Here is a 25,703-nt window from a genome sequence, read left to right as displayed (position 1 = left end):
TAGTTTAACAAAAAATTCAAATGGAAATTTATGTAATAATAGCTGTAATATCGTTATCTCGCAAATTCATATTTATTCCTACAACAATCTTTTTTTCTTCATTGTGTACAAAAATAAAATAGATTATACTTGCAAATATTTTATACATCAATAACTTCGATAAGCATATTCGTATATTAATTTTATAAGAAATTGGAAGTTACTGGAAGCGGCAAGTTCTCCGAGCTCCGGTTCTTTTAGAAGCATGTCGATGTGCGGTAAAAATTCATCCACTTTCCCACCTAGTCGGCAAAAAAATATAAATGTTAATAAATTTATAAGTCATTTTCTTGATAAATATTTATCACGTTGAGTTAGTTATCTTAAAAATAAATTAAAGTTAATAGTTATAAAATTAACTTACAAGGAAACCTTCGGAAGTGTCAGCCTCAGATTTAAACAAGCTTTTAATATGTTGTAATACAGATAAAAATAAGGAAAACGTATTTTTTTATACGTGCCCAATCTCATTTTTAAGGGGTGAAACACCCCTTTGAAGAAAATCGGTTTTTTCTTTCAAAACGTATATTGTCGAAACTATGAAAAATAGAGAATAAATGAAAGTTTAATGGCTCGAAGAGTACTTTATAACAGCAAAAAAAATAATTAAAAAAATTTTTTTTTAATATTTTCTCCCACTACTTACCTATGTTTTTTAAACTTTTATTTTCTTTTATAAGCTTATTATATAAAATAAAGCTTATTTTATTACAAATTCAACAGTATATAATAAAGTTATAATGCGACATTTCCATTTTCCAAAAATAATTAATAAAACCACCCCGTAACGCATGGTACGCGCACCCATCCGTGTACTATGGAAATGTCCCCTTTCGATTTTGACGAGCGTTTAATACGTTATAGTACAGATCAAAATAAGAGACACGTATTTTTTATACGTGCCTAATCTCACTTTTAAGGAATGAAACACCCCCCTTTGAAAAAAATCGGTTTTTTTCTTTTGAAGCTTCAAAACTATAAAAGATAGAGAAAAATGTTCTAATTGAAAGTTAAATATCTTAAAGAGTATTTTATAACAGTGATTAAAAAATTTTTTATATATTTTTTCCATTTTCCCCCACCACTACCTATTTTTTTTCAAAATTTTTATTTCTTTTTATAAGCAAAATAAAGTTTATCTTATTACAAAAAATGGTATAAAAAAAATTTATGATGCGACCTTTCCATTTTCCAAAAAATAATTAAAAACCACTGCATAATGCATGGCACGCCTACCCATCCGTGCGTTTAATATTACTTTATAATAAAACGGATTTGTCTTGTTTGGCGTTGACTACGCGAAAGAGCATTGAAGACAAATCAATACGATACAATAAATGTTGAAAGAAGAGTTTTATAATAATAACAGTAATAATAAAAATAGTGACTTTTTTTAAACCGCTAAAATTAGTCAAATTTTTTTTATAATATGTCAGTATGTACGGAACACAAATTATAAGTAAAGAAATTATTATTTATTCATGATTTGTTTTTAAATGCAAATATTTCTTTTATATACTTTAAAATAAAATGACACCACACTAAAAAATAACAATTACAGTGTTGTAAGATATTAATTTTTTGTGTACAAAATAATAAATATAATTAATATAAGTTAAACATATATTTACTGGTCTTCATGATTCGACTAGAATATTTACCAACAGCCTTTTACAGACAAGGAGACTTGGTTTACAAAAAATTATTACTCACACATTTACTCATACCTTTACTATCTAATGTCAGCTCATCAACTAACAACAAAAGAACTAACATAAAACTAATTTAAAAATTAGTTAGAAATTTCATCTTTTATATTTCATTTATACAATTCAATTTATGTTTACTATATACAAAATTTGATTAGTGCACAAATATACGTAACGCCACTTAGTGCGCACTTTGGATCATTTCTTATCTTGAAATTTAATTTTTATGTCTCAGCAGTGTTGACCTTAATATATACACATTCAAATGTTACATAAATGTTTTCTCAATGTGTGCGATTTTGATATTTTCGCAGACTATCTTCAAAATGTTTTCGTCGTCTCCTATTACGAAAAAGTACGAACCAAACGTGATGCAGGAAGTATCGAGCGCACGTGCCATATGCTTCTGGAGAAGTTTTTAATTATTTTTAGAGAATAGAAAGATCGCATAACATTGTCATATATCATTGAATTTGTAATAAAATAAGCTTTATTTTGCTTATAAAAAAAATGAAATGAAAAAATAGGTAAGTGATGGGGAAAAATGTAAAAAAAAAAAAAGAATTTTTAATCACTGTTATAAAGTACTCTTCAAGCCATTTAACTTTTAATTAGAACATTTTTCTCGATCTTTTATAGTTTCGACGATACACGCTTCGAAAGAAAAAAAACCGATTTTTTTCAAAGGGGTGTTTCATCCTCTAAAAATAGATTGGGCACGTATAAAAAAAATACGTATCTCTTATTTTGATCTGTACTACAACGTATTAAACGCTCGTCAAAATCAAAGGGGGACACTTCCATAGTACATGGACGGATGAGCGTACCATGCGTTATGGGGTGGTTTTTAATTATTTTTGGAAAATGGAAATGTCGCATAACTTTATCATATACCGTTGAATTCGTAATAAAATAAGCATTATTTTGCTTATAAATAAAAAAAATAAAAGTTTTGAAAAAAATGAGTAAGTGGTGGAAAAAAGTATTTTTAAAAATAAAAAAAAAATATTTTTCGCTATTATAAAGTACTCTTCAAGCCATTCAACTTTTATTTAAAACATTTTTCACTATTTCTTATTGTTTCGACGATATACGCTTCGAAAGAAAAAAATCGATTTTCTTTAATCCTTAAACACACCGATCCTGTAAAATACGGAAACACATTTTCGGGTCTGGGAGACTTTTTTAACTTTGAGAAGCTATACCTTTGATTATAATCAATATTTTTATGCAATTTTTTTTTTTTTTTAATGAAAGTTCAGAATCTCAGAAGTGTGACTGCACAATCGGCGCTGCCAAAAAATAATTTATTGTGAAGTTATAAAGGAAAAATCATTAAGCAAAAATGAGAAATTGGTGAAAAATCCACTTTTCCTTCAAAAAATAATATCTTCGCAACAAAAAACTTTTAAGGACATCAAATACGGCGTTTTAAAGCTAAAGAGTCACATTTTCAAAATAAAATTTGGCAAAGTCATTCCTTCTAAAAAGTATAATTATATAACATGGAGAATATGAGGTATTTTTAAGCATCTAAAAATCTACTTAAAAAAATCATATCTTTGCAACAAAAAACTTTTAAAGACTTTACAATACAGCGTTTTAAAGTAAAAGATTCATACTTTCAAAAAAAAAATTATATTGTCATTTCTATTAAAAAATGTACTTATGTAATAAGGCAAATATGAGGTATTTTTAATTAAATCGTGTCTAAAATTGAAAATTGATGTGTTTCATAATATATTTCGGAAAAACTCCCTTTTCTACAGCATTTTATAGTATTCCAACATTAGACAGAGTATATGCAAGTATTAGGAGTACAAATTGAAAACCGCCGTTTTCCAGTAGATGGCGCCAGCGGTAAATGCTGGCGCCAAACGTTAGATCAAAAATTTTAAATGTAAGGTTGGGCATCTGGCAACAATTCCTTATCATTGCAGTTGTGAATTTTTATCGGCGTTATATATTTTTTTGTGATCGAAAATGTCGAAATTTGTGCCCAATAAGCGTCATTTGCGGGAAGTTTTGCTTTTTGCCTTCAATTCGAAAAAATCTGCGGCTGAGGCGCGTCGAATGATTGTAAAAACTTATGGTGAGGCTTCCATTAATGAAAGAACGTGTCGAGAATGGTTTCAACGCTACAAAAGTGGTGATTTTGGCATAAAGGACAAGGAGCGTCCCGGATCGGTGAAAAAGTTTGAAGGCGCAAAGTTAGAGGTATTATTGGGGTGAAACCATCATAGAACGTCGCTATCAAGCACAACTAATGCGTTTGAGCCAAGCATTGCAGGAAAAACGGTCACAATACGAGCAAATACACGAAAAAGTGATTTTGCTGCACGACAACGCTCGGCCACATGTTGCTCAGGTCGTTAAAACCTATCTGGAAACATTAAAATGGGACGTCTTACCTCATCCGCCGTATTCTCCTGACATCGCCCCTTCAGATTACCACTTGTTCCGATCAATGGCGCATGGCCTGGCTGAGCAGCACTTCCATTATTACGAAAAGGCCAAAAACTGGGTCGATTCGTGGATCGCCGCAAAAGACGAGCAGTTTTTTCGACGCGGAATTCGTATGCTGCCCGAAAGGTGGGAGAAAGTAGTGGCCAGCGATGGACAATACTTTCAAGAATAAGTATGTAACCATTTTTCAACAATCAATCCTCAAATTTTGACAAAAAACGGCGGTTTTCAATTTGTACTCCTAATAACATTCGCGAACCGACTGTTTAAACGTATTTTGTCCAGCTTTTTTTATGTAAAATACTCAGAAAAAATGTTTCACTTACACACTATAATGGTCGCATTGGCCCTAACAAAACTTTGCTACCGTGCCGTTCGAATTCTAGTTGACCAAACAAGTTGATCAACCATATCAATCGAAAGAGGTGATTTCAAACTTTTTTTACGTCTTGGTCCAAATCCTCCTATCTCCTTCCGTCTTCATACAGAAAGCGTTCGTTTATATGGGGTCTCTCAGACCCACTTACGTGTTTAAGAGTTAAACATGTTTCACCCCCTAAAAGTAAGATTGGGCACGTATAAAAAAATACGTGTCCCTTATTTTTATCTGTATTAAAACATATTAAAAACTCGTTTAAATCTGAGACGGACACTTCCAAAGGTTTCCTTGTTACTTAAAAGTTAAACTTATATCAAATTAAAAATAGTACTTAAAAAGCATCATTAATTAAAGTAAAATAATTAAGTATAGTCAGGGTTGAGTAACTAATTAATAACTTAAAAGTTGGTTAATAATTATTTAAAAATTTAAGAGTTAAACAATAAAGTTAAGAAACTACTATAACTTTTAACTTACAAGGAGATGCCTCGAACTGCAAACCACGAAAGCAGATGAGCCATAGTTTTTTGAAAAGGGGGGTTGAGGGTATAAAAAGTGTCAAAGCGTTTGAGTGTATGAGCCTTCGTTTCAGAGATATTTGCATATGAAGTTTAACATTCGTTACGCAGTACGTTAAGTACTATTGCGCGCTAGATTAAAGTGTGAAGCACTGTGGCTGAGGAGCCTAAGGTGCGTACTATTTTGTCCTCGGCGACCGCGTGAAGAGAGATGTTTGTAACCTCGCAGTGCCAATTTTTTTTCAATAATAGCTACATTTATCAACTGTAATTAATTTTTATTATTCTTAACAAGATATTAGTCGTTATATATTATTATTCGTTATATGTAACAAAATATAATAATCAGAAAGTTTGCATATTTATTCGAGTTTATTTATTTATTTTTATTCATTATACAATTCTGACATTGCTGTACAATGTTGTGAGTGAAAATTTACGTAAAAACAATCCAAGGACAAAATAGAATGCACGTGCCTTAGACTCCTCAGCCACAGCGCTTCACGCTTTAACCTACCGCGCAATAGTACTTAACGTACCGCGTGGCAAATGTCAAACTTCACATGCAAGTATCTCTGAAATGAAAACCTATGCACTCAAACGCACTTTTTATACCCTCTACTTCTCCCCCTCCCCCCTTTCAAAAAAACTATGGCTCATCTGATTTCGTGTTTCGCAGTTCGAGGCAACTCCTTGTTAGTTAATTTTAAATAAATTTATTTTTAACTAGTTATTTCTAAAATACATATATTTTAATATACGATTAGAAAGCCACAACGGTTCTTAGTGCCGAATAATATTTAATTTTTACAATTTCTAACTTATTCAAACTGCGCGCCGCATATTTGTCGGACTTGAAACACAATCATAAAGCCGGAATATGTAATATTAATGCTTTAGAAGCATATATAAAATTTCCCCTCCCCAGAAAAAAAATAATTTTATTGTGAAAAAATAACACTTCAATCATAGTTCGAACCTGGATCTCTCGAATTCCGTTCTGATTGAGGTGATTCAAATCCGACAAATATGCGGCGCGCAGTTTAAATAAATTGGAGATTGTAAAAATTAAAAATTATTACTCAGTATTAAGGGGGAAACCTAGTGTAAAATCGATTTTTTTCACGTTTTCTGTTTTTTACTGAAATTGTTAGGAAATTATCTCAAAAATATGGAAAAAAAACATTAGAAAGTTATAAGAGGACTTCCTTTTGTGTTAATTTCAAAAAAGGTGAATTAGCCTCAGCAGGCGGAGCGCGTAGCTATACAATTTTAAGCGTCTTTTTCTCAAAACGCTAAATTTTGAGCGCCAGCCTATGTAACTCAAAAACTACTTGACCGATCATCTTCAAATTTTACATGCTCATTCTTCAACTATCTGGTCCCAGCATATACATATCCGATCAGTAATATTTTGCTTTAAACAATAATTATTAACAATTGTTTAAAGTGCAAAACAATTGTTAAAATTGTTTTTTTGTTTATGTCGCCGTTTCCGCAATTTTATGAATTTTTTAAATTATTTGGGTATATGTTGTGCGTTTTTACATAAACTAACAAAATTTTCTTGAAATTTTTGTTTCACATTAATTTTGTGACCTCGGCGCAGGTCGGCGCAAATTCAAGGAGCTAACTTCAAGCAGCTGCTGTGTCGCCATTTTTTCACCAACAAAATTTTTTTTAAGCAATAATTTCGCGGTCCTGTTATAAATCACAGTACAATTAAAGGCGAGCAAGACGAGCCAAGACGAGCAAGACGGTTGTTGATTTAAATAATTTATTAGAATCTAACAAGATTTCGAGTGCGGTACGTTTCGGTTTAACTTGACCTTCTTCAGCCGTAAAAATAACATTAAACTGTCATAATAAAGAATTCGCACCGTATATAGCGCATGTCAAAAAACCACCCGTTATAGGTAACATTAAACTGTCATAATTAAGCATTCGCACGGTATTTAACGCATGTCAAAAATCCACCCGTTGTGTCATTATGTGTAAGAATATACATAGTTGATTCTATAGTGCCTCACGAGATCAATCTAAGTCCTTGTACGATTGATTATCATGTAATTAGTCAAGTAAAATCATTGTTATGTGACATCTCAGGGTGTCGCGTTTCTATGTTAAACAAGAAAATAAACAGAGTGTGGTAACTGTGTAAAATTGAATAAATTAAAATTGAATAAATAATGGAAAGTGAAATGCAACGCTTACACAGAATAACTAATAAATTAAATTAATAACTAATACCAAATAATTCAACTTACAAATTATATTACAGTGGATATATATTGTGCTCATTTGTGTCTGTACCGTGCGATGTACACGACTGACTATAACGAACTGATCGTGGAGCGTTCAGAAACCAAAACAAATCATTGCCTCTATGTCTTACGCCGTGTTTTTAATTTTCCTGGCCAGCTTATCAAGCAAATTAAAATAAGATTCGATTATTTACCCGCGCGGACAAGAGGAACGTGGTAGTGGCATTGGATAAAGAGCTACATCGGAAAGATGGAAAAAGCACTCAATGATGATTCCACATATAACAAGGTAAAAAATAATCCGGCTAAGTTTAGAAAGAAACCTAAATAAGTTATTAAAAAATTGGCTTCATAAAAACTATATTGATAAACGGAAATTTTACACTGGAAGCTAGCGATTGTCCATTACCAAAAGCATATGGTCTTCATAACGTTTTTCTATCGAAGACCAACAACAGACGTTGATCTTTAAGCAATTCATAATCATCGAAATTGGAGCACATGGTATGATGTAATGAACAGATTTCGAAGAGATGTGAGATCTAAATAATTGATAGTATCAGCCGATAAAAAAAATACGAGTCCCGTAATAAAAAATCTTATGGTATTCGAATCTAAATAGAATGCAACCAAAGAAACACAAAACAAAATTATTTCTGAAGTTATTAATGATACAATTTTCAATTTAAATTTGTTAAATAAATTCACGCTGAGCCTTCAAAGTTTTTTTAACCATAAAAACTCCGTTGTAACAAACTATAGAATTGATTTAAATCATTCATTTGATTGGGACAATATAAAAATACTTGACTCTGACAAGGGGAGTCCGCGATAAGTGATTCACCAATTTTAATAAAATTTTATGGGTGTGTAGTATTCACTTACACTTTTACAAGGCTTTAGTAAAACTGTACGTTGCAAAACTTGGGTATTCTCGAGAAAATGACAATTAAATATTTCCAGCATTTATACCACTGCAGAAGAAGGATTGTCGAGTTAGCGATGTAGCGTGGTGCGATAGGATGTCAACTAGTATGCCTGGAGTCCCAGGTTCGATCTCCGCGGATAAGATTTTTTTTGTTTAAATTTTATATTTCTAAATTGTTATATATAATTTTTAAACCTTTTTAATTATTTAATATAAAATGTATTTAAAGAAAATCAAGGAATTTAAAAATACTATTCTATTATTAAATAAATGAAAATTTCTCATAAATAGAAAAAATATATTTGCAATAAAAATTTATAATGATTGTTTTAATCCTTAAACACACCGATCCCGTAAAATACGTAAACACATTTTCGGGTCTGGGAGACTTTTTCAACTTTGAAAAGTTATAACTTTGGTGCCAATTAACATTTTTCAACAATCTTTATTTTCATATAAAAATTCAGAATATCAGAAATGTGACTGCATAATCGGTATTTCCAAAAAATGATTTATTGTTAAGTTATAAAAGAAAAACCATTAAACAACAACAAGAAATTGTTAAAAAAATCCACTTTTCCTTTAAAAAATCATATCTCCGCAACAAAAAATTTTTAAAGACTTTAAAATACGGCGTTTTAAAGCTAAAGAGTCATACTTTCAAAAAGAAATTATGGTATTGTCATTCCTTTTAAAAAGTATAATTATATAACAAGGAGAATATGAAGTATTTTGGGGTATCTAAAAATTGACTTAAAAAAAATCATATCTTTGTAACAAAAAACTTTTAAAGACTTTAAAATACGGTGTTTTAAAGCTAGAAAGTCACACTTTTAAAAAAAATTACGTCACTGCCAGTTTTATTAAAAAATATACTTATGTAACAAAGCAAATATGAGATATTTTTGATTAATTCAAGGTGTCTAAAGTTGAAAATTGATGTGTTTCATAATATATTTCAAACCTTACGCAGAAGTCCTCTTTTTCATGGCACTATAGTATTTTAACTTTAAACAGAGTAACATACGCAAACGGAACTGTGTGAATGTGTTTTATCCAGTTTGTTTACATAAGATTACTTACAAAAAAAGTTTCACTCACACACTATAGAGTCGCACTGACCCATACCTAACAAAACTTTGCTGCCGTGCCGTTCGAATTCTAGTTGACCAAAAAACTTGATCAACCATATCAATCAAAAGAGATTTCAAACTTTTTTTACGTCCGAACCTCCTATCTCATTCCGTCTTCACACAGCAAGCGTTCGAAACTTCATATGGGGTCTCTCAGATCCACTTATGTGTTTAAGGGTTAAGAATGTGAAAATAAATGTTTCTATCTATAACGTCAATAAATAAGTATGAATATTTTTTGCGAATTCATATTCGTCTAACCCGAAAGACGACTATGTCAAGACTGTGTTGTTATTGTTGATTTTAACACTAGAACCACAGTAAAATCTCTACCTAAAACTGCGGCAGAGGTCAACTTGATCGCTCATTAAAAATTAGCGTTTAAATTATTATAATTTTAATAATAATTATCAGGTACATGCCCAGGTATTAAGGACATTTAAAAATAATAAATTGCCTTTATTTAATTGTTTATGTAACTACTACTGAAACGGTCATTTTGACCGCGGCCGCAGTTCTAGTGTTAAGCAAGGAGTTTTGCATACATAAGCTAACATAAGGTTTAGACAAAAAAATAATAAAACCGTTTTACTCGAAGACCGTTGTAGGTATAACGATTTATAGAAACATTTATTTTGACGTTCTTGAAACAATCATTATAAATTTTGATTGCAAACATATTTTTTTATACTTATGAGAAATTTTAATTGGTTTAATAATAGAAGAGTATTTTTAAATTCCTTGATTTTTTTAAATAACATTTTATATTAAATAATTAAAAACGATTTAAAAATTATTTATAACAATTTAAAAATACAAGATTTAAATAAAAAACGAAAAAAATTTATCCGCGGGGATCAAACCTGGAACCCCACGCATATTAATCGACGTCCTAACGCACCACGCGACATCGCTAACTTGACAATCGTTCTTCTGTAGTGGTACTATAGATGCTGTAAATATTTAATCGCCATTTTCTCGAGAATGCTTAAGTTTCGCAACAAACGGCTTTACTACAGTAAAGGTGTGAGTAAATACTACATATCCATAAAATTTTATTAAAATCAGCGAGTCACTTGTCGCGGATTCCCCTTGTAAGTAATTACATCCGACGCTCATTCTTCTGCTTTCCTCTCAAACTAATTTTTATCTCCGACACACACTAAGCTGATTCCGCGTGATAAAAATTTTGGTTTATTTCACTTATGATGTTCTAATAGGAGTTCCTTGCGTTTATATTAATTATATATAAGTTTAACTTACGACTGAAGAAAGATTAGTATATCCGAAACGTACCAATGTTTTCAAAACCATGTTTATAATTAAAGAAAATTTTTGTTTTTAACAACGATATTTTTATTAGCTCAAAACTTGACCTAACGATTTTAATTATTTTATATTTTAGACACAATTCAAACGTATGTTTCTATGACATATTTATGTATACAGTACTGAGAAGCATGCTATGCTCTTCCCACTATGCTATCCATATGCGTAGACCGATAACTTTCTCTCACTAAATAGTTACTACTTAATCCTAATATATATTAATGGGTGAGCATGAGCCAACAAAGCGATTACGCTACAGGTAAGAATCAATCATGTGCAGTCGCTGAGCAGAGTTAGCCGCTTTGGCGACTTAAACTTGCCTAATGTTTCAACTTACCCATAAAATATGTAAGGTCCATCAGCTTGAAGAACAACGTCTCCTGAACTTGCTGCTCGGGATTCTTCTCCACATTATCCCATTGATTTCGTCGTGCCGTGCGCGCCCAAATCTGCAATCTCAAAGACGACTTGTCCTCCTCGTGTTCCACGTAATCGAGCAGATCAAGAGCTTTTTTGAAATCGTACTCATTAGCTATGACGTTATCGCTCGAAGTATACAGCATAATTAATTCTCTTGGTGTGAGCACCCGCAACTTCTTAATATCATAACCGTATGTCGTGAGAACTTGAGCCGGTAAATCTTCCTGATAAGCTATAAGCGTTAATTCATTGTTGATTGTCTTGACGCAATCCATCACCTCGTCCTCCGGCTCGTCCGACGCGAGTAGAGCCAGCTTAGCCAATGAAAGCATTGACTTCTTACGAGTGACCAGCTCAGACTCCTGAACTGCCAGGGTGTGAAGCGTATTGGCAGCAAATCGCAGTTCGTCGGTCAGTGCCGCCTGTACCCAGGACAAGGTGGGATGCTCTGACAACTTCTCAGTCAGTTCCGCGGTACCGCCACGTCTACATCTCTCGACCAATTGTCCTTGACGTCCGTCCTTTACGTACCAAGAAAATAGAAAACCGGCGAAATCCTGCGCAGCAAATTTCTCGACATATCCGTCCAGCCGTTTTTTATTATCTGTTAGCTCACAGATCTGTACAAGCGAAGGAAAGTCGCAATATTTCTCGGCGAGCATAGCGGCGTTGTCATATTGCTCTTCCTTTATCAACGGCTGTATCAGATTAGCGCGTTCCGTCTCATATTGTTTCAAAAGAACCTCAAATTTTTCTGTGCCACGAATGCTTTCCAAGTGACACTTTCTTCCATCCAATATCAAATCGATCAGACTGACCAATTGCTCGTATAATTCGTTTCTCACAGTGGTGTCGCCAGTTCCAGTCACACCATGTTTGATGGTGATGTTCTGCATTGTATTAAGACAGTTCCGCAAGCCGTGCTTGCCTGGCATGGCCGTCCAGGGAAGATATTCCGTTATTTCGTTCGAAAACTTGGCGGGGACAAAGCGCTCAGCATTGTACTGACGGTATTTGACTACCTCATACAATACGGCCAGTAAAATGGTGTTGACCTGCACGAGGTACTGGCCGACTTGTTGCAACGGTCTCTCAGATTGCGTGACCTCGCACGTCTTCTCCACCAAAATTGGCAGAAACAGGTGCACCGTGCTCACTTCTCGATAGAATACGTCACGCGCTGTAAGCTCGTCGGACACATGCACTTCCTTTTGGCTCAACGTCTGATCTATGACCTCGTCTATGATCTCTCCATATCTGTTCTGCAGACTGTACAATGTTAGCGCTGCGACTATTTTCTCTGCGTACTCGCCAAGTACGTGAGACGTGGACATGATAGTTCCCCTGCACGTGACCGCACAGAACCTGCCCCACAGATTGTGTTCTTTCAAAAATACTATAAAGAGATCCAATGCCTTTTGTTTGCCTTCCAATTGGTGTGGTATCTGCATGGAGGTGACTGCGTTCACCGTCATCGACAAATCTCTGTGGTGAGCCCATCTCGGATCGTTCGCCGGATAATCGTCAATCAAGTCCTTCGCAACTCTCAGAACAAGCGTATCGAGAGTGGCGTCAATGTCCATCACCGGGTCTTCCTGCAACGGGAACAGCTGGGAAAGAATCTCGTCGCACTGCACCTTGTTCTGTCGCAGGCTCAGAAGAAAAGCAGCGCGTAATTGCGTGGTCGCATCGGAGCTGCAATACATATCCTGCAACTCATCGTTGCTTATAAGAGTAGAAAAGTTCTGGGCCGTTTGATTAACTTTGTAGGTGTAATCCATGCTCATGGTATTATCAGCGTACCCAGTGTTGAAATCCTGTACCGCGAAGTCAACCGGCGTGATGGACACAAGGCCGCTGCTTTTCGTGAACAATACTGGGGTTGCCGAGCATATGGCGCCGCCGAGAATACCGTCCTCATCACCTCTCACTAGTTCGATCTTGTCTTGCTCGACCTCAGACGCGGTATTAACCACAAAAACGTTGTGCCATATATTGTTATATATGACTGCTTCCCAGCCACACAATATAAAATGGTAAGAAGCCAGTCTCGATTCTATATCATTGTGATAGAACATCAGATCGACTTTCACCGGTATGAACCATTTAAACGAGTTCGACAGCGTCGTGCCAACCAAGGGCAATAATCCAAGTGCGAAGTGAATTTGTATGGAGATATCGGCACAGTGAGCCGCCATTAAGAAGACTATCCCTTCCTCGCATGTTTGCATATCAACAAACCATGTGTTCATGTTTTGAGGGCTCGACTCCCAAATTTTTCTCTGGAATGCCTGTTGAACAATATGCGTAATATCCTCGTCAAATTCCATTTTTTCTTGCTCGTTGCGAGAAAAGAACCAATACTGCAAAGAGGATCCGGCAAGAATAAGAACTCTCGAGCTTCTCTCATCTAATGGCGTGCATGTGACCTTCACCAACTTCGTTTCCGTGATGGGTGACTGTGGTATCGCGCCAAAAATGAGAGAGGTCATTCTGCGGCCTATACCACCGAGCCATCCCTGACTCGTTCGCAATACCTGGCACGTAATATTGTTCTTCCCGTTATTGAACTGCGGCTGTAAAAGCGCCACTGTACACGTAGTCGTGGCTAGAATACACCCGTGGCCTGGCACATGTATAAGACAATCTACTTCCTGTCCTACGAGCTCAGCACTAGTTTCCACGGAAGAACCTTCGTGCGCTACGCTCGCCCAAAAACGTACCACTCCCTCCGGCGAAACTGCCATGCAGCTAGGAACCTAGGAAACAAAAATTCACACAATTTCATATACACATATATTACTTTTACAAATTTATTTTCTTTTCAAATAAAATGTTTTCATTACAATATCAAGAAAACATCAATACTGGTTAATAAAATATCAGTTATTTAATGTTCAAAGTTGTCTTTCAGTTTACAATTCAGGAAAAGCTTTCAAGTTTCATATGATGGAATAATACAATATAGTAACTAATTTTTAAAACTTTGTTTTTTATAAAACATGAAACATCGTAACAGTTTCGCGAACTTAAAGGAGTATATAAAAAGTTATATAAATATTAGCACTAAGATTTAGTTGACCCATAAGGCATTTCGATTGTTTATATTGTGTCTTTACATATCGATCAAAGTTCTCTAATATTTAAATATGATTTATTTACACGCGCTTCTTAGCATGCGTTATTAGTACACATTATCGATTATTACGAACAATATCACCACATGCCTCAGTAATCGATTAACAATAAAATACCCATACTCGGAAAGTCGGGAGGTCTCAGGTTCGATCCCTGGGCTAAGGTATTATTTTTCACAATAAATTCTTTAGTTTTTTTTTAGGAAAAAAAAATTATTGAAATCTTTTCCACATTAGATGCTTGTTATAATGTTGTTTATTATTAACTTTCAATTTAACAATGTAATATAGCTGTTTATTGTTCAATTTACAAAGGAAACCCGCGACCTGCGGGTCATTGATTTTAATAAAATTTTATGGATGTGTAGTATTTACTCAAACCTTTACTTAAGTAACGCCGGTTAAGACGGGTTAAGGCGGGTTAACAATTTTATTCTCTATAGCCCCCCTCTACTTCGATGATCGCTTCAATTTTGGGCCAAAAGCGCGCGCATGCCTTTGTCAAAAATTCCTTCACCATACACGCGAACAATGCCTCAATAGCGGCTTTCAGCAATGCAACGTTAGGATGTCAAGTCTTGTTAGAGTGTCCTTCAAACACGCAGCACACGAAATAATCCAGCAGATAAAGTCCAAGCTGTTAGCAGGCCAAAATGCCTTACTCCGACACATTTTCATGTTTCCGAAGAGCCGATTCTGCATTAAATGGCCGTCTAAGAACCTTTTTCGGACCTTTTGGAAGCTGTATAGCGATAATGTCGTAAACTGTCAATTTCGGATAATCGGAAAACTTTATTATTCCGGACACGGTACGTCCCGTGCAAAGATTTTCAACAAGCACGGCTCTCCGGTTATATTTTGGACACTGCTTAATCATGACAAAGTTATGTTTTTGGTCCCAGTGAATGAAGTTTACTTAAATCTAGTTGTCGGCTCACAAGTTATTATATGGCAACAATTTTAATTTGAAAATTGTCCGAATTCTACTGGTACATCCTGTATGTATAAAGATGAGTCAAAACGTATAATATATTTTTATGTAATTATTCAACATTCTCTATTTTTTTGCGTATTATTTGCGCGCCTAACTCGTATCCACCGCTCTATTTTTAGTTTCTTATTAACATTTTCGCGAGTCTTAATAATCTTAAATTTCAGCAAAATATTTTTTTAAATTTTATTTTAATATGATAATAATCATCTAAAAAGTACAATTGTTTTGATAATAATAGTACAAAATTCTAATGTAGACATTTTATATTAAATATTTTTTTCTCAACTCATGAAAATTATTATTAAATAATGAGAGAATATATTGTTCTTAATATATTTTTCTTGATAAAATTTTACAAATTTCTTCACATAAAAAATATCTGTTTAGTATTATGTAAGAGAAAAAGTTTTTAAATTCATTGATAAATCAATTGCATTATGACGCAAATTCAACTTTGCCAATATGTTAACTTTGCACTATTAATTTTAAAACGTAAAATATTTGTATATTTTTGAAAATTTTTAAATGAAAACTATAATACTTAGATCAACAAATAAGCTCAATAAACGAGCAAGTTAAACATTAAAGATAAATAAAAAATGATATGTATTGAAACTCAATTTAATATTGTAAGATTTAACATCGCAATTTTTTGAACATGATTCAAATTTTTTGAACATGACTCATGTTCAAAAAATTGTGATGTTAAATCTCACAATGTTAAATTAAACTTAAATACATATGTTATCATTGTTTATTTATTTTTAACTTCTAACTCGCTCGTTTATTAACTTATTCATTAAATTGCTTATGTATTGATCAAAGTTTGATATTAGTTTACATATATTCTGAAATATATTTTTTTTTATACTTTAACGTTTATTTGTACGTGTTCAGTAAATATTATCTACAATTCCCTAATAGCACAAGACGTACTCGGGATAATCCTGAATTCGTCCTGAATGTCCCGGGACAATAATGGGACGGACTTAGGACATTATCCCGTAATGGTCACACGAGGTCCAAAAAACCCCATGCATCCTTCTTCTAACTTTAAGAGTAGACAGACCATTCAAAATCGAACAACCTTCTATGAAACTAATTTTTATCTGAAAGTATACTCTCTTGCGAATATACTCCTAAATTTTTGTTGAATTATCTCAAAAATTAAAAATTTTATAAATATTTTTGTAAAAAGTCAAATTTTGCAATTTTTTTTATTTGAATTTATTCATTATGTTAAATTCTAATTAAAAAAAAATTATTAGATGATAAAGAATAGACCTCAAGGTATGCCCAGTAAAATTTTTGCGACAAAATATCAAAAATGGCAAATGGCAATTGATTTTGTACAAGGTCTAGTGGACCCCATGTGACCATTATGATAGATAGGAAACATCTCGAAATCGACTACAAGAAAATGCAATAAAAAATATAGAATGTCAGGGAAGTATCGATACCCTTTAATTAAAGAACTATCGATACTCTATCGATACTCTATCGATACTCTATTGTATCTTTTATTGCATATTTTTGTAGTTTATTTCGAGACTTTTCCAAAACACTACAAGAAAGTTTATTTTTGTTAAGTACTTTTCGAGTTGTAACGCTTGAAAGTTACAGTACACCGTAGCTTTCAAGCTTCACAACTCGAAAAGTACTCAACGAAAATAAACTTTCTTGTAGTGTTTTGGAAAGATCTCGAGATAAGCTACAAGAATATGTAATAAAAAGTAGGCAGTCCCATTTAAAAAATTGAAGTGTCCTTCACGTGACCTTAAAGCAACTATTCAAGGACAAATTAATAACACCATCTTATGACCCCCTTAAAACCATACAACTTTTGTCTGAAACATTTTCTTGTAAAATGCAAGAAAACAGAAATATTTGGTGTGTCCCATTAAAATGGGACACCTTGTATATGCATGAGCTTTTGTAGTTTCTGAGAAATTTCCAAAAACTTTTTCTGGTTTCAGACTAAAATCTTAAAATTAAGAATACTTTTGAATTTCAAATGAATATTTTTTAATACAATAATTTAGAATTCCCTTTATTAAATTTTTCAAATTTGTTAGCGACTTTTTGCAGCCGGATAATATTTCGCACGTTCTTAATTTTATTGTTAGTGATATAGCTTTTATTTATATAATTTATATTTTGGGCAGATCCCGATAGCACACGGGACCGATAGCACACCACCACTCACAATGGCCGATGCCTAGAGTTTTTCCGTTGGTTAGGTTAGATAAGTCAAGACGATTGGTTATTTATATGTATATTTTAATTATGTCATTTATTACTAAATTTCAGTAATTCAAATATAATAAAAACACATTTTAATATTAATACAGAAAAAAAATATGACCATGTAAATTTGATCAAGTTCAAATTTAGATTCTCGGCTAAAATAGAAATTTTTTGGATTCCAAGTTAGAATTGAGAAAAGCCGTTCTTGCATAACTTGATTTAACATCAGAGTTGCTATTTTGAGTGGAAATAAACAAATACATATTTTACATATATGTAAAAGTTTAGGGCAATAACTTCAATAGTTTCTGAGAAATCATGTCAGTCAACTTAAACAAAATGGATATGTTTACATAACATAAAAACTAATAAACATTTATATATCATACAAAAAATTGTACTTGTAATTTAATAAATAATTAGATGTATAGAGTATATAAAAATTTTGTATAAAATTATATATTGGTTAATTTTAAGATTTACCCTAACAATTGTAATTTCAAAATATTTGTAAAGGCCTTAGCCGAATAAGAAGGGTCAAAATCCTCCTTCAATGAATTTGTATGAAATTTAACCCATCCTTTGGTCATTAAAAGAAACTAAGTATCCTAAATTTTCAAGTCCCGGGCTCCTTCCTATTGTCCATAATTTAAAAAAAAATGTTATTTAGTAAATAATTTTTTTCTCTGCAAGTTTTTAATGAATTAAGGCTCCTGACTCCTCAGCCGAGAACTCCGCGTTGACGGTAGCGACATTTCGTCGCGGACAAAATTAGAACTAATACACGTGAAACGTGACAGAATGACGATGAAATGTTATCGTGCATGTCATTTTGTTATTATGTGTTTCATTGTAAAAACATGACTTGTCTCGTATTTACCAAATTCGTAAAAATGGACCGCGAGTAAAGTTTCTTTGAATTTTATACATAAAAGTACATTTTTCACTCCTTTTAATAGCTATCCGTGTGTTTTCCTGTCTGAATAGACGTCACTTTACGTGCTTTTTACGACTATTTATTGACTGCTAGGCGAAAAAAGGATAGTCGTGACCGATATTTAGAAGTGTTTTAAAGCCATCTGATTAGTCTGTTTTATCCAAATTGGCATTATTTAGAAATGGCACGTCGGACAAAATTATGTGCCCATGTGTTTTCCTGTTTCAATTGCTTCACTTTACATGCTTTTTACAACTATTTACTGATTGTTAGGCGGAAAAAGGATAGTCGTGACCGATATTTAGAAGTGTTTTAAAGTCATCTGCTTAGTTTGTTTTATCCAAATTGGCTTTATTTACAAATGGCATGTCGGACAAAATTACGTGTCATTTCACGCAATTTCTCGCTTCTGACGTCACGACTTCAATATGGCCGTGGCGAGTACTCAGGAGCCTTAATTTGAAATTTTGACTGGTATTAGATATGATTCACACACATAACAAATTTTAGTTTTCCATTTTGACAGAAAATTCTAATTCTATAAACCGAAAAAGTATTTCAAATTGTAATATCTCGACTATTACAAGACTTGCTACCTCTATTTTAATCTAATACCTATATTTTAATAATAGTTGCATTTTCATAAAAACTACCTCCTCGATTTTTTTCAGAATTTTTGTTCCAGAGAACAGGTTTAAATAACCCAAAAACCACTTTTTTCACCTTTTTCAGGTATTTTTCGTGGTTACTTTTGCTTGTAAAGACCATTTCGTGACTGCATCCAATAAATATTCTATTCTCCACTGGAACAGAGATCATCAAGCATAATTAACAAATATCTTAAAGAATATCACGTTTCTGATTTAAAACATATCATGTTTTCGCTTATTTTCGTCATTTTCGTGTATTTAATCAGTAAAAAATTACCTTTTCAAAAAAGGTAAAAAAAAAGGCGCCAAATGTGTGTATGTACCTCTTAAATATTTATTTTTTTCTACAAAATCCAAGTGGTACTATCTTTGTATCCTCATTGAAAAATTTTCCTATTCTTACCCATGTGGCACTCTCTTTAATTTTTATACAAAACTTAAGTACTATCTGTATTATCATTGAAAAATCTTCCTATTTCAACTCAAGTATTTACTTAAAAATAAATATTTTAAATTTAATTCAACCTAAATTTATTTCTCCAAAAAAAAATGTATAAAATCTTTAAATTGCACCAATTATAAAAAGAATATATTGTACTGTTTGAAATAAGTGCTGTACTATTTTTAACAAATAAAATTCAAGTGATAATATCTTTATTTTTTTGAATAAAACCCAAATAGTGGTAGCTAAGAATTAAAGAAAAAAAAATATAACATTTTATTAAAATAAAAAATTTTTAAACTACAAAAACTTGGCGCTACTAAATAAGAAAAGCCATAAAAAGAATTAACATAAAAAAGAATGCAATAAATGTAACACTTGTAAAATATACGTTATAAAAATAATTATGCAAAGTAAGTTACAGATTAAGTTTCTTTAACATTTAAGTAACATTGTAAATCATTATATTTTTCTAAGTTATTATAACTATTATATTTTAATCATTGTATGTAGATTACATTTAGACATCTAGCAGCTCCAAGTTTTAGTAGTTTAAAAATTTTTTATTTCAATAAAATTTTATATTTTTTTTCTTCTTTAATTCAATATATATTTTTTGTGATAAAAGTCATGATTTCAACTTACAGGATTATAAAAGATTAATGAATACATACATACATACATACATATATATATATATATATATATATATATATATATATAGTATATATATATATAAAATTTTGCACGCACGCACATATACATACATACATATGCATATAATAGAAGCAAGAAATTCAAAATTTCAAAAACTAGTTACCTGAATATAAAAGTTCAAAAGCTGCTTACTTGAGTATAATTAAATCAAAAATCAATTCCTCACCAGTGTAAAATGAAATGAATGGAAGTCCTTATAACCAAATCCTCAGCTCCATCCACAGCAAATAATATGTTTCTTGTATAGACAAAGTCATGTATTATGCTCTTTATGAGTGCTGTGCATCAAATTTTCCAAGTGTTATAATGTATGATTGATAAAGTGCACATGAATATGGTAACAAAACCAAACTAATTAGACTGAATGCGCATTATTTAATCTGTTTTTGTCTTCCTACCTTCATCCAATGGGTATTTCACTTTTCTCATGGAAAATGTACTTTCTCAGATCTGCCTCTAAGTCATAATTTTTTAACTCTAGCGTTAATGTAAATGTATATTTTGAATGAATTAACATTTGAAACAAATGTCAACTGATTGAATGAAGATATAAAAATAATTGTAATGCCTGTTGTACGTCTAATTTTACAAGTTGAGTTTTGAAGGTTTCAACGCTGCATGTTCACGCTGGTTTCAAAAATTTGTGACTGGATTAATTAATAAGTATGGCAAGTACATTTTGAATCCTGTTTATTAAAGTTAATAAAGTTAAGTGTAGCTTTTACAATGTATATAAAGTTTACTGAATTAGTTAAAATAATACATGATATTAAACATCCTCGCTGTGTTACAAAGTGAATATTAATTGTAAATTAAAGTGTGTTGATCTCGTTGTGTTACTGATATTTAATAATGTTTCTGAGCGTCTTATGAAAAGTATTCTCTATTATAAGAGATAATTCATTTTACACAAGTGATCATATTTAATATATTACTTATATCATATATTACTTTAACTAGTTCAGTGAACTTTACATACATTGTAAAAATTACACTTACTTTATTAACTTTAATAAACAGAATTCAAAATGTACTTACAATACTTATTAATTAATCTACAGTCACAAATTTCTGAAACCAGAGAAAACACGCAGAATTAAGACCTCTAACACTCAACTTGTCAAATTACACGTACAACAGACATTAGAATCATTTTTATATCTTCATTCAATCATTTAACACTTGTTTCAAACGTCAATTTATTTACATTAATGCTAGAGTTAAAAAATTATATAAGAAAAAGGTAGGAAGACAAAACCAGATTTAATAATGAGCATTCAATCTAATTAGCTTCGCTTTGTTATTATATTCCTGTGCACTTTGTTAATCATGTGTTATAACATTTTAATGCAAAGTGTATATTCTTAACTGCACGTATTTGTATACAACTACATAATTTTTGTTATTCTTATTTGTTTACTTATAAATAAAAGAAACCAAAACATGATATCATATAACACTAAGATGCAAACGTTTCAAATCTAATTTGCCTTTCCCCTTATGAAAAAGTATTACTGCCAAAAAAATTACACACAGAATCTGCTATTTTCTGTGATTTCTTTAGATTGGCATTAATATGACAGTAATCGTATTACTGCCAATCTAAGAAAATCACAGAAAATGGCAGATTCTGTGTGATTTTTTGTGTGTAAAATCGGTATATACGCCGTAGCTATCAAAAATTTAATTTATCGAGTATTATTTACTATGTTTAAGGAAAATAAATTATACCAACAAAAACTTCATACTGCTTACTATTATAAAAAAAATTTAATATGAAATATTTTTTTTCTTATACTTGAAAAAGAAACTTAAAAAAACCATTGCCTTTTTGTCATATAAAAAAAGTAGTGATAGACTAGTCGTAGTTTACGACTACTCATGTGTAAGATATATGGCGCATCGATAATTTATAAATAACAATTAAAAATATGATGTAAAATAATATAATGACTTAAAAAATGTGTTCACAAAGTTTATTAGGGAATAAGAACAGTAAATATGTATACAAAGTAATAATAATGCAATATTAAAGAAATTAATATGTACAGACATCAACAGAGTGCAGATATGTGCACATTGTGTTCTCAACATAGTGCAAGTGCTGCTTTTCAATCACGCAGCGTCTGTATTACGGCATAAATTCCGCTTGCTGAAAAGGCTGTATATCCTAAACAAGTGGAATATACAAGATATTAAACTAAATAAAGAATACAAGAGCTATGCACTTGTATCTTGCTTTATCCATCTTTTACTATCGCTCTACATTTACATACCATGAAATAACCATTATGCCTTTTACATTTCCTTTTACAGTAATCATTTTACGTAGATGGTAATACACGATCGCGCTACTTCTACATGAAAAAATCAATTCAATTCACGATATTTTCGTTAATATTAACAATAAAGAACTGTAATTACAACACAAAACTAATATTACACAAAGGCACATAACAAAGTGGTTGTAACCAAACTATCTTTATTCCTTCTATTTTTTCTGACATCTGTGGTATAAATCATCCCGCGGCGTAAATACCGACTTTATCCTAATTTTTTTGGCAGTAATACTTTTTCATAAGGGTTGCCTGTACCACCAATGAGAAATTCTTTAAACATATTAGATACTTTATTGCTTTGTACATTATTATTCCTGTAATACTCAATTACAAAAACAATATTTAATAAAAATGTTTGTATTATAGATTTAATTATTTCACAAATCATAGACACTCAGTTGTATAATTTAAATATACTATATTTTCTTATAAGAAGTAACAAATTTATCCATAGATTAAAAAATTGCGCTTTATTAAATACACGAAAATGACAAAAACAAGCAAAAACGTGATGTTTTAAATCAGAAACGTGAAATTCTTTAAGATATTTGTTAATGATGCTTGATGATGATCTCTGTTTCAGTGGAGAATAGAATATTTATTAAATGCAGTCACAAAATGGTCTTTACAAGCAAAAATAACCACAAAAATAATTACATCATTTTTTTTATATTTACAAGGCAGAACCAATTATATAATTTTTACATCTATTATTTGTATAAATTTACTAAATTTTTTTATAGTATGTAAAAACACAGTATACAGCAGTTTTCATATAAAAAATCTCAAAAATAGACCACTTTTTCATGTTTTTTTAGTAGAATACCTCTATAAAACTGTACAAGATTAATGGTTAAGAAACTGGACTAATTTCAATATTTAATAAATAAAAAATAAAATCTTGAAACAAGCCTGTGCTTTTTTTCTATGTACCTGATGACCAGGTGGAACCCAGACAGCTATACAGTCCGCTTTATGAGCTAGATCGCTTTGAGGCAGCAACAATTCACGACACTGAGTCTTGAAGGTTCTCCTCTGTTTAGGATCGTAAATATTGGTTTTACATTGCCACACAAGTAATTTGCGGCCATGAACGAGCCAGGCCCAGCCATCTGCAGACACATTAACGCTAACGGCTATGTTCCGATCCACAAATGTTAATGCTTCAGTGACCAAGACTGGCAATGGAGAACCAAAGCTTTCCACCATATGACTCTGTGTTCTACATATCACTTGTACAGATTGATTTGTACGCCCAGATACACTTGTTGTACTAAAACATTGAAATAAAATATGATTATAATACTGTTATACCGTTTATCTTGAAATAAAACAAAACGTAATATCAATTATCTTTACAATAACAAATTAATTCAAACTAATAGCACCCAATGTAACAATGATTGTTGAGTGTTTCCTTTCTGATCACGATAATAATTCATTACATTACTTGTAATAATTGGAATAGTATCACATGCCAAGAAACTTACGAACTATTTTTCTTCAGTGATTGAATTATAGACATTCGCTTTCTGGGGGAGGCTAACGTCCTTCCCAAAGGACTTCCTACGTTTGTACGATCCATTTTTGTAAAATGTTTTAGCTTCTTCTTAAACGGTAAAATCGTATCATTTTATAAAACTTATAAATCTTTAACGAGCAGAATTTGATTCACACTTTATTTCGCGATTTTGAAATTAGGTTAAAGCAAAAATACCAAATACCGGCGCAACCCGCGCAACCGGCGTAAGCTGCGATTTCATGCAACGCTGAATACGCTGATTCGCTTGCGAATATTCCCCACTCCGCCGACAACGTCGCTTTTCGCTGAAGTTCTCTAGAATCCCTAGAAGTTGAGAGTCTGGACATCTGCCCCTAATAGCGTTTTTCACTGGGAGAACTGGTGCGCACTGAGTGCGCACTCGCTACGGGCAACGTGTTTCACTGAACGTTTCGGTGCGCATGAAACCGGTGCGCGCTGTTTCACTGGGAAGGCTAGTGCCGAATTTTTGCCCTTTCGTGCAAGATTTCGGCACGAGCTCCCAGAGACGGTGCCAGTTCAGTGCAACATGGCTGCGCGGGACGCACGATTAGCAATTGCATTACTAGATTTGCTTTCTTCATCATCATCTAGCAGTGATGAAGAAGAAGTATTAAAAAATCCACGGAAAATTCCGAAAATCAAAAATTTTGTTTAGGTGGTGCATAACTTAACGGATAAAGATGTAAATACATCTGTTTTCATTGTTTCTGCAGATTATATTGTATTACACGTGAAGCAATAATATATATTGTATAAATATATAGTAACAATACTACAAATAATTATCAAAATATTTAAGATAGACTTGGTAGTATTAAAATTAGAGAATAAAACGTAGGAAATGTGAATCAAATGCGGTAGTTGGTGCGTCAATAATATAAATAGTAAATATATTTCGCTATCAGTACATAAATGTGAATACAAATAACGGACGCGTTTCGACTTTCTTTGAAGTCATTCTCAACGATAATTTTAAATTAACAATTAGCATATATGATTTTGTTAATTGAAAATTATCGTTGAGAATGACTTCAAGGAAAGTTGAAACGCGTCCGTTATTTGTATTCACGTTTATGTATTAATAGCGAAATATATGTATTATTATATTGACGCACCAACTACTGCGTTTGATTCGTATTTCCTACGTTTTATTCTCTAATACAAATAATTATATTATTAATAATTGTATTATTAATTATATTATTATTATTACTATTATTACTATTACTACTATTACTATTACTATTATTATTATATTACATTATTATTATTAATTATTTTTAATCTAATGGAGTCTGTGGTACTTACCAATTAATTTTATTATTTTATTAATTTTATTATTATTTTTATTTATTAATTTTATAGAAATTTATCAATTTCTTTTCTAACATGTGCATTGAATAACCTCAAAAACCAAGATCATAAGTATATACTTACTCTTTAATTTATTATATAAGTCCGTTTCAAGCGGCTCAAGGGTTAAAGTTAATATTTCAGTATTTATTCTAAAAG

At 31.9% G+C, this 25,703-nt stretch overlaps 2 protein-coding genes across 2 annotated transcripts in view; one reads left to right on the top strand and one right to left on the bottom strand.

Annotated features, from left to right (window-relative positions):
• Nucleotides 1–25,703, top strand: part of LOC105203969 (tRNA-dihydrouridine(20) synthase [NAD(P)+]-like) — a 523,658-nt gene that overhangs the window by 341,583 nt on the left and 156,372 nt on the right. The window lies entirely within an intron of this gene.
• LOC105204943 (nuclear pore complex protein Nup133) lies at nt 49–24,468 on the bottom strand. Its single transcript, XM_039452703.1, has 4 exons — nt 24,139–24,468; nt 23,582–23,921; nt 11,103–13,944; nt 49–281 (listed from the first exon to the last, which is right to left on the bottom strand). Exons 1-4 carry the CDS (start codon nt 24,231–24,233, stop codon nt 148–150), a joined length of 3,411 nt encoding a protein of 1,136 aa, XP_039308637.1. The 5' UTR covers nt 24,234–24,468; the 3' UTR covers nt 49–147.

Source organism: Solenopsis invicta, chromosome 8, assembly GCF_016802725.1.
Source record: "Solenopsis invicta isolate M01_SB chromosome 8, UNIL_Sinv_3.0, whole genome shotgun sequence".
In the NCBI taxonomy this organism is placed as follows: Eukaryota; Metazoa; Arthropoda; class Insecta; order Hymenoptera; family Formicidae; genus Solenopsis; species Solenopsis invicta.
The sequence above is the reverse complement of the archived record's forward strand: the minus strand, read 5'-3'. Positions and strand labels throughout refer to the sequence as shown.

Coding starts and splice junctions, on each gene's coding strand:
- LOC105204943 (XM_039452703.1), bottom strand. CDS start 24,233: ATGGATCGTACAAACGTAGGAAGTCCTTTGGGAAGGACGTTAGCCTCC. Junction 13,945..23,581: donor GGGTTCCACCTGGTCATCAG/GTACATAGAAAA, acceptor TTTGTTTCCTAG/GTTCCTAGCTGCATGGCAGT. Junction 282..11,102: donor GGACCTTACATATTTTATGG/GTAAGTTGAAAC, acceptor TTTGCCGACTAG/GTGGGAAAGTGGATGAATTT.